Consider the following 11,207-nt stretch of genomic DNA (forward strand, 5'->3'; position numbering starts at 1 on the left):
TTCTCTATCTATTCCACTTCACTTCACCACGTGCCTCGCCGCTCCTCGAGCCCCGCTCACCACTACTTCCTCTTTTCACGGTCGACCCTCCTCACGCCCTCCACTGGGTCACCCTTCGCAGTCAGCCTTCCTCCCGGTCGGTCCCTCCGCTAGGTCACCCTTCGCGGTCGGCCCTCCTCACGGTCGGTCGGTCCGTCCACTAGGTCACCCTTCGCGGTCGGCACTCCTCAAGGTCGGTCCCTCCACTTGGTCACCCTTCGCGGTCGGCCCTCCTCACGGTCGGTCCATCCACTAGGTCACCCTTCGCGGTCGGCCCTCCTCCCGGTCAGTTCTTCCACTTGGTCACCCTTTACGGTCGGCCCTCCTCACGATCGGTCTATCCACTCGGCCACCCTTCGCGGTCGGCCCTCCTCACGGTCAGTCCCTCCGCTCGACCACCCCTCGCGGTCGGCCCACCTCCCTGTCGGTCCTCTCTCCGTCGATATCTCACAACCCCTGTTTTCTTCCTTATTTCCTTTGTTGGACTAAAACGGCACTTGGGAATTGGGGACTACTAACATGGGTAAGCCCATAAAGGGTATGGCCTACCACTTAAGGCCCAATCCATGATTCAAATAACAAAGCCCAACATTCCCAAAACCTAACGTTACACCAAGCACCAATGACATCTGAACACTTGGCAAAGTAAAGAGCCAACCACATCAGCAGACAAAGATCATGCAGAATTATTGCACCACACATCAGCCATTAATGAGCTTCCCTACAGCATTTATTATGATAACTGTAACGGCCCAAAACGCGTGTCACAATTATCCTTAATTAATTATGCAATAATATGAATTAATTGGAGAATATTTGTTTGAATTGGAAAAATATTTGTCGGGACTACAACTTCGGGACTGAAATTGACGTCCATAATGGGTTCAAAAAACGAAATTGAACACGCCTATGTGTTACCGAAAATTTTTAGAGCCATTTGGAAAATTTAATTGAGAACTGATTTTCGTCTGATTCGTTAAGCCATGTTTGGCTCAATTCTTAAGCACAAATATAAAACTAAAGATATGGCCCATTGTTTGACTCAACACAAAAGAGGAAAAGAAAATCTAAAAGAGGAAGAGAGTTCTAGAGAAAACGTGAACCAAGGGGAAGAAGAAGAAGGAAAGATGATCAAGCTAAATCTTCACCCATTAAACCATCCAAGGTAAGATTTGCCATCTAATTCCATGAATCTATGTTGTATTACCCTTGTCATCTAGCAAGCTAAGGAGTTTCATGGTGTAGATGTTTGTTAGAACTCTCATCTCAAGATCTTAGCATGAATTCATGAAATTCTTGTGCATATGTATTTACTTTTCACTTAGTTCTTTAATTGAGAGTAGTCCCCACGAATTTTGAGTTTATGTGCATGTATAATGATTTTCCATCCCAATTCAAGGTTTGATGCTTTACATGAGACATTTGGATTTTGTTTGGAAGTTATGATTTTATTTGAAGCTAAAGATGAGAAATTCAAGTGGTTTTCAAATGTTTTGGGCCTTGATTTTCATGATTTTGAGGTTGATTTGGCAAAAAGAAAGACCCACAGTTTAGCAGAAATTCGGACTGGTTTTTCACCCAGACCGCTCGAGCGGCCAAACAGTGTTTTGGCTACTGCAGTTCCACCGCTCATGCGACCTTGGCCACCGCACGAGCGGCCAAGCCACCGCACGTGCAGCCAAACAGTGCACATTTTCCAATATTGTTTTTGTCTCATTTTCTGACTTTCAGGCCTTCATTTACTTGATTTTCGCATGTCATTTGCATCCATTAGCATCTCAGAAGCATGAAACAAAGTAAAGAAAGAATAGAATGGCATTAACTAATTGATTCGATGGTAAAATGTGTTAAGGAATTGTGTTATAATGTTGGTATTTGTAGGTCAAAACTCGAAGACCGCACAACCGGTTTTGGCAACCCACTGTGAGTAACATTTCTGTAAAGTTATGTTGATAAAAAATTATGTTTTAACTGTTATTGATACGCTATGTTTTCTCACAGTGCTATCTTGATTCTGTGAACGAATATCCTATTTGCGAAACTAGTGTGGCATCTACGGATAGTCCCAAGTCATGGGGGACGGCACATTAGTTCGGGTCCATGACATACACGTGATACGAGATCTCGTTAGCCACTTCATTGTGGTGATATGTGTTAATCGGTAACCGGAACCAATTCTCTAGTCGGAAGACGATATATGTTGTATCCTGTGAGATGTACCATTATGTTATGTTCTGATATGAATGATGATGAATGATTTATTTTACGAATATCTTATATGTGGAATTCGTTCACTACCCCTTTACTTTAATGTTATTCACTGGGCTTTAGCTCACTATTTGTATATATATGTATTATAGGTGAGCGTTCTGGGAGTCAAGCCTAGGCGGAGTCTTGAACCGAGCCGCCGTTTTGGAAGCCTACCAGATGTTTTGTGTGCCTCCGAGCTGGGGCTAGGCCTGGAAGGCCGTCTGCAAGCTTTGTTTTTGTTGTACACTTGTGGCACGTGCCTATGTTTTGTGTTGGTTATTTCGTTATATGTTATGTAATGTAAGTGGGTAAATTAACATTTTCGGCATGTAAATATTTGTTCATATATATGCACAGCTCTTTGGACTTATGGCATTTTGTCTTTGCTTCCGCTAGCCCCGATTATTTATGTTTTGTATAGGAAGGCCTGTGGTAATCTTGGATTACTGGCCGGTTACGATGCCAAACTTTTAGGGGCAGGTTTGGGTCGTGACAGAATGGTATCAGAGCACGAGTTAATTTACCCACACACGTGTCCATATGAGCTATAGGGTGTCCTAGAAAAGAAATAGGGCATGGCATAAACATGTGTGCATGTGTGTGTGCTTATATAAAATATAAAGAAACAAGAACTGTAGATGATGAGACAACAGAGGAAACACTATGTTGAGAATAAAATGCTCTATCTACTATGGGTTCTATAGACCAATAGAGAATACCAACGCAAGGAATGTAGATGAGTCAGAATCTTCTAATGCCAGGATAGATCGGTTAGAAAGAATGGTGGAAGCTTTAACTGGGTTGGTGAGATAACAACAAGAGAAAAACCAACAACAACAGAGACAACCATTTCCGCCTCCTCCTCCGCCACCTGTTCAAATGGAACCGATCAATAATAATGACATCATCACTCTGACACAGAAATACAAGAAAATGAAACCACCAGAATTCTCAGGGGGTATTGAACCGTTAAAAGCGGAGGCATGGGTGCTTGAAACTAAAAAGATCTTTGAAGTGTTTCCGTGCACTGACGCGTATAAAGTTCTGTTAGCAACATTTACTCTGAAAGAAGAAGCTAGAAGATGGTGGATGCTCGTTTGAGATGAGAATAGGGACTTGACATGGGATCGATTCAAAGAAATGTTTTATGAAAAATACTTCCCACAATGCCTTCGAGATAGGAAGGTATCTGAATTTGAACAGTTGAAGCAAGGTACAATGTCAGTTGCAGAGTATGAAGCTAAATTTACTGAATTAGCCCGTTATGCTCCTCATATGGTTGATACAGATTATAAAAAGGCAAGAAAATTTGAGGGTGGCTTACATGTCGAAGTCCTTGACCGGGTGAATGTTCTGAAGTTGGTAAAGTATGTTGATGTACTTGACAGGGCCTTGATGTCTGAAGCAAATATTGCTACCTTGAAAATGTCCAAGTCAACAATAACGACTGGAGGAGAAAATAAGAAATTTAAGAAACAGAAAGTGGAAATGGTTAGCGAATCAATGACCTCCGTGAATGAGAATTTGAACTCAAGTATTGGTGATAATACAAAGAGGGGAAGTAGTGGAAGTGTTGGTATACCCACTTGTAAGGAATGTGGGAAGCAGCATTGGGGCATTTGCCGCCGCGTATCTGGAGCTTGTTTCAAATGTGGACAGAAAGGACACTTGGCCAAATCTTGTCCACAAGCCTATCCAAGCAATGAGAGACCCGTTACTAGTGGGGTTACATCCACAATGACATCGAGGACAACCACAACATCTACTCCCGAGGGGAACACCTTGAGGCAAGGAAGGGTTTACACCCTAATTTCAGAAAAGACACAGAATATTGGAACAGCGAATGCAGGTATGATTTTACTATCTATTGTTATGTTAGCAATGTTAGCTATGCGATGGAAAATATTGAACATGTGACTGTGATGGAACAAATTTATCTTTGCTATTAATTGTTTAAGGAATGGTTACATCTATGTTACTCCCTTTGAATTGAACACTATGAAACTTGTTAACAGTAGACTTCGGGTTGAAACCTCAACTACTAGGCGATATATTACCTGTATACATTTTTTGATTGACTACTTCAGTCTTACATGACTTTACAATTGATTTTGGGGAGAAGTGCAAGATATGTTTATTATGTGTTTGACTACTATCATGCTGAATAACTGAATAGAACCACCGAGTTGGCCTCTTTGTATGATGATACTTCTGGGTAACTATGGTGAATTGTGAATTGTTGAATGGCTGCGGAATGAATGAAACATCTATGGCGGAAGGATTAATAACGTGCGACCGAGAATTCTGATTTAGATTTTGTTAGGATAAGCTTAGTTTGGAGGACCAAACTTCCTAAGGTGGGGAGAATGTAACGGCCCAAAACGCATGTCACAATTATCCTTAATTAATTATGCAATAATATGAATTAATTGGAGAATATTTGTTTGAATTGAAAAAATATTTGTCGGGACTACAACTTCGGGACTGAAATTGACGACCATAATGGGTTCGGAAAACGAAATTGAACACGCCTATGTGTTACCGGGAATTTTTAGAGCCATTTGGGAAATTTAATTGAGAACTGATTTTCGTCTGATTCGTTAAGCCATGTTTGGCTCAATTTTTAAGCACAAATATAAAACTAAAGATATGGCCCATTGTTTGACTCAACACAAAAGAGGAAAAGAAAATCTAAAAGAGGAAGAGAGTTCTAGAGAAAACGTGAACCAAGGGGAAGAAGAAGAAGGAAAGGTGATCAAGCTAAATCTTCACCCATTAAACCATCCAAGGTAAGATTTGCCATCTAATTCCATGAATCTATGTTGTATTACCCTTGTCATCTAGCAAGCTAAGGAGTTTCATGGTGTAGATATTTGTTAGAACTCTCATCTCAAGATCTTGGCATGAATTCATGAAATTCTTGTGCATATGTATTTACTTTTCACTTAGTTCTTTAATTGAGAGTAGTCTCCATGAATTTTGAGTTTATGTGCATGTATAATGATTTTCCATCCCAATTCAAGGTTTGATGCTTTACATAAGACATTTGGATTTTGTTTGGAAGTTATGATTTTATTTGAAGCTAGAGATGAGAAATTCAAGTGGTTTTCAAATGTTTTGGGCCTTGATTTTCATGATTTTGAGGTTGATTTGGCAAAAAGAAAGACCCACGGTTTAGCAGAAATTCGAACTGGTTTTTCACCTAGACCGCTCAAGCGGCCTGGGCCACCGCTCGAGCGGCCAAACAGTATTTTGGCTACTGTAGTTCCACCGCTCGTGCGGCCTAGGCCACCGCACGAGTGGCCAAGCCACCGCACATGCGACCTGGGCCACCGCACATGCGGCCAAACAGTGCACATTTTCCAATTTTGTTTTTGTCTCATTTTCTGACTTTCAGGCCTTCATTTACTTGATTTTCGCATGTCATTTGCATCCATTAGCATCTCAGAAGCATGAAACAAAGTAAAGAAAGAATAGAATGGCATTAACTAATTGATTCGATGGCAAAATGTGTTAAGGAATTGTGTTATAATGTTGGTATTTGTAGGTCAAAACTCAAAGACCGCACAACCGGTTTTGGCAACCCACTGTGAGTAACATTTCTGTAAAGTTATGTTGATAAAAAATTATGTTTTAACTGTTATTGATACGCTTTGTTTTCTCAAAGTGCTATCTTGATTCTGTGAACAAATATCCTATTTGCGAAACTAGTATGGCATCTACGGATAGTCCCAAGTCATGGGGGACGGCACATTAGTTCAGGTCCATGACATACACGTGATACGAGATCTCGTTAGCCACTTCATTGTGGTGATATGTGTTAATTGGTAACCGGAACCAATTCTCTAGTCGGAAGACGATATATGTTGTATCCTGTGAGATGTACCATTATGTTATGTTCTGATATGAATGATGATGAATGATTTATTTTACGAATATCTTATATGTGGAATTCGTTCACTACCCCTTTACTTTAATGTTATTCACTGGGCTTTAGCTCACTATTTGTATATATATGTATTATAGGTGAGCGTTCTGGGAGTCAAGCCTAGGCGGAGTCTTGAACCGAGCCGCCGTTTTGGAAGCCTACCAGATGTTTTGTGTGCCTCCGAGCTGGGGCTAGGCCTGGAAGGCCGTCTGCAAGCTTTGTTTTTGTTGTACACTTGTGGCACGTGCCTATGTTTTGTGTTGGTTATTTCGTTATATGTTATGTAAAGTAAGTGGGTAAATTAACATTTTTGGCATGTAAATATTTGTTCATATATATGCACAGCTCTTTGGACTTATGGCATTTTGTCTTTGCTTCCGATAGCCCCGATTATTTACGTTTTGTGCAGGAAAGCCTGTGGTAATCTTGGATTACTGGCCGGTTACGATGCCAAACTTTTAGGGGCGGGTTTGGGTCGTGACAATAACCCTTCACGTCGGAATAAAACAGCCTCACCATGAACAAGGCAAGCTAGAACATAGACTTTCAGCCAACGTGACAGCCCGGAGTGGACAAGTAAATGATGAGCAAAGGATATAAGGAGGCTCCTAAGACAAATGAAATGTTAAGTTCTCTATCACCATTTTTTATCCCGACATTCGATCACTGTCCTCTAACTTGCTCGTCGGAGGGTTCGTTGGAGGACTCCCCGTTCTCCACTGAACTCTTGTGCAGGTTTTGCTGTGAGCTCAACCCCTGGGTAACGGCTTGGGAAGCATGGATCGGTCCGCCCCGTTCCATCTGGAGCCCGTAGTATCATCAATGTCTATCATTAATTCAATTAAATCTCAATTAATTATAAATTCTTAATTATTTATTATAATTCTTAATTTTTTATTCTAATTCTAAATTTAATTTAATTATATTTTAGATCAATTCTTACTTATTATTTATTTTATATTTTTATTTAATTATGTTTTAAATCAATCATTAATTATATGTTATATTTTAGATCAATCCTTAATTATATTTTAATTTATTTTATTTTAATTAACATATTAATTTAATTTTAGATTTGGAGACAACAGGGGTAAAGTTGTTTTTTGTTGTATTATATTCATTTTATTTTTTTGTGAAAACCAAACACACTCTAAAAAAAAAAAAGAGTAAACTATCAATAGGTCTTAATAGTTGTATTTAATTCCTATCAAGTCCTATTGAAAATAAATTCTAATAAAATAGTCACTAAAGATAAATTTGTAACAATTTTTTGCATATGTCGCTAAAATTGATAATTAGTAACTTTTTTGTTACGATTTTTATAAATTATCGCTAAAACTTATAATTAATGACGTTTTTCTGTTATGAATTTTTCAAACTATCGCTAAAAGTTAAAAATTAGTGATATTTTTTTGTGACCATTTTTTTAAACTGTCACTGAAACTTATAATTAGTAATTTTTTGTGATAAAATTTTTAGATTGTCACTAAAATTTAATGATTAGTATTCTTTTAATAGTGTTTGATGAAAAATGTTATTAAATTTCATAGGACCTATTGGACAATAAGTCCACTTATTAGAACCTACACGCAAGTCTCTCCCAAAAAATTATGTTCGTGATACACCTTCCGTTAGTTTGGATAAAAAATAAAAAATAAATAAATAAAGAAAAAAAACGGCGATATTTTAATTCAAAATTACATGAGAACTTACTAACTATATTTGAATCATAAGGAGTAAAGTATTCCAACCCCAAATCACAAGGGGTAAAATGAATTTAACACAAATTTATCAATTTAAAGTTTGATTTTCTTCTCCTCTATTACGTCCATAACTCCCATACAAACTTGTAGAGCATGTTTTAGTGGATATTTTTCGTATCTATTGCTCAAATGCGCCTGCTTAGGCATCTCTAATAGTGTGCTACCGTCTTAAAAGTAAGAATTTGGCAACAACCCTTTTAGATTAATCGCCAATAAGTTACTATGTTTCATGCTAATTTGTAATGTCAAATATTGTGTCAAATGTTACACGAGGCTCGGCAAAATGCCAAAAATTAAAAAATTTCTCCTCGCTATACACATGTTCGTGTGTCAGAAGCAGAATAACTCTGCTGCCCTTAAAAGCAGAACAATAACTGACTCCCGGCCAAAAATCAGATTTATATGTCACAGAATACAGTGTTTTGGTAGTTGCTAAATAGACTTTTTTGAGGTACTGTTTTTATGTTTTTGCAATCACTATACATGTTTATCATCTCATTGCCTTTTATATTCAGCTTCAACAATGAGGGTTACTTTCCTCATCTTTGAGAACATCACACCTGGAGAAAAATATTCATCACCCAATTGTTAAAGTAAAATGAATTGAAAGATCATCATCATTCCTTTAACATAATTATACTGCCCAACAAAACATGAACCAGACTGCTTTGAAAAAAAATTTGATCCAACAATATCAACCACAAATTCCTTATCATTCATGCACTTTTTTTTATATTTAAAAGTGGAAGTTTTGTTGTAAAAGAATATTTGCGGATCAATTCCTATTATCGTAAAAATAGTTGCTAAAAGGTCATCTAAATAGTAAAAAAAAAGAACTTTTGACAACAAAATTTTAAAAATGTCGCTAATAATGCACTTTTAAGAACACAACAATTTGGTGCAAAAATAGGGTATTTTTTGAGATAAATTTTTTTGTCCTAACATGATAGTAATTGATCGCTAAATATCCAATATCATCACTAAAATGCAACAATGACACTTTTGACGAGTAAAATATTTTGGATCTAAAAAATAATTTTGTCTCTAAATTTTTGTCCTTAAAATCTTAATTTGTTGTAGTGATGACTGGAACTTTCTTCCTATAAAGAACACACTGAGTTGTTCGTTTAGCTCTGAGACCAACAAGGAGACATTTAGTCATTGAGAAAACACTTTCTAAATAGAAACCATGGATGTCCATAACCAACATTCAAACCATGAACACCTGATCAGAAGCTTCAAACAAGATCAAGTGGTTGTGATCATGGTGCCTCTTCCAGCCCAGGGCCATCTAAACCAGCTCCTCCAACTCTCTTGCCTAATCTCCTCCTACAACATTCCAGTTCACTATGTTGGCTGGGCTACCCATATTCTCCAAGCCAAACAACGCTTCAATGGCACAAACTATCTCAACAACAACATTGCCAAAATCCATTTCCATGAATTCCCAACCCCACCTTTCCTCTCTCCCCCTCCTAACCCCAACGCCACCAACAAGTTTCCACAACATCTCATCCCTTGCTTTGAAGCCTCTTCGCAACTCCGCCAACTGGTGGCTCAACTCTTACACCAACTCTCTCCGACCACCACAAGGATTGTAGTCATCCATGACACCCTTATGGATGCTGTTGTTCAGGACAGTGCTTCTGTATCAAATGCTGATTCATATGCTTTCCTCCCAACTTCTGCTTTCTCTTCTCTATTTTACCAGTGGGAATTGTTGGGAAAACCTTTCCCACCAGAAGAACCTGAAGAACTACCATCCATAGAAGGCTGTCACACCTCTGAGTTCCTAAATTTTGCAGCTCCACAATCTGATTTTATGAAATTTAGCGCTGGAAGTATCTACAACACATGCAGGTTTATAGAAGGTACTTACATTGATCAACTGAGACAGATTGGTTCGAGCAATAAGCAATGGGCTATTGGGCCATTAAACTCTGTGACAATATCTAAGAGCAAGAACTCTCATAGCAAACACGAATCTTTGGAGTGGCTTGATAAACAAGCCCCAAGATCTGTGATATATGTTTCTTTCGGAACAACAACTGCAATGGCAGATGAACAGATCAAAGAGCTTGCAATGGGGTTAGAACAAAGCGAACAAAAGTTCATTTGGGTGTTGAGAGATGCAGATAAAGCAAACATTTTTGAAGGAGATGATGTTGAGAGAGCTGAACTTCCAGAAGGCTATGAAGAGAGGGTAAAAAAAGTTGGAATAGTGGTGAGAGATGGGGCTCCTCAGCTAGAGATTTTGGGGCACCCATCAACGGGCGGATTCATGAGTCATTGTGGATGGAATTCATGCATGGAGAGTATTAGTATGGGAGTTCCCATAGCAGCCTGGCCGATGCACTGTGACCAACCAAAGAATGCATTTACGCTAACAAACATACTAAAGGTTGGTATGGTGTTAAACCAATGGGCACGTAGAGAGGAACAAGTGACTTCATCAGCCATTGCAAAAGCTGTCAAAACTCTGATGGCAACAAAAGAATGGGAAGAGACGAGGAAGAGGGCGGAGGAACTGGGTGGTGTTGTCCAGCAATCGGTGAAGGAAGGTGGTGCTTCGCGGATGGAGTTGGATTCTTTCATTGCCCACATAACTAGATAGGTTCATTTCTCCCTATGGAGTGAATTAAGTATTGTTAATTTTTGTATTGGAGGAGTGTATCCCAGACCTTCTCCACACTACCACAATTTCTGATTCAGTAATTTGATCAACAAAATATGATTAGTGCATAGGATGAATGAAACATTGTCAATTTGGATTATATGATCCCCACTGTTGTGAACTTTCTTTGTATGTACGCACAAAATAAAACCCAAGTTGTATTTACTAATTGATCCATCTTTCCAAATTTAAATGTCTCAAATTAGATTGAAATTACCCAATAGAGTTGGGCATGAGGGAAAATGAACACCAAACCTGTAGACTGTTAAAATTAATGCCATACATTGGATACATTGTGTCACGACCCCAAACCGCCCCTAGTAGAATGGTGCCGTGATGGCCAGTAATCCGAGATTACCGAAGGCCAACTTACAAGGATCACACACAATCAGAGTATAAAATATGGGGCTTACAAGTGCGGAAGCAACATACACTGGATCTAAGTAGTCCATGAGAGCCGTGCATAAGTCCAATGAAATGACATACATCTTTACAAAGTCTTACAACTTAGATACAATAAGGAAATGAGATACAAAATACATCTTGACTAAAA

General features: G+C 38.7%; 1 protein-coding gene across 1 annotated transcript; it reads left to right on the forward strand.

Annotated features, from left to right (window-relative positions):
• The first annotated feature begins 9,133 nt into the window (after positions 1–9,133).
• On the forward strand, positions 9,134–10,887 carry LOC114265355 (zeatin O-glucosyltransferase-like). The gene has a single exon (XM_082897897.1). The coding sequence runs from the start codon at positions 9,170–9,172 to the stop codon at positions 10,592–10,594; it is 1,425 nt and encodes a 474-aa protein (XP_082754023.1). The 5' UTR covers positions 9,134–9,169; the 3' UTR covers positions 10,595–10,887.
• Positions 10,888–11,207: the final 320 nt, after the last annotated feature.

The sequence above is a fragment of the Camellia sinensis genome, chromosome 12 (assembly GCF_055761805.1).
Source record: "Camellia sinensis isolate YWXY chromosome 12, ASM5576180v1, whole genome shotgun sequence".
Classification (NCBI taxonomy): Eukaryota; Viridiplantae; Streptophyta; class Magnoliopsida; order Ericales; family Theaceae; genus Camellia; species Camellia sinensis.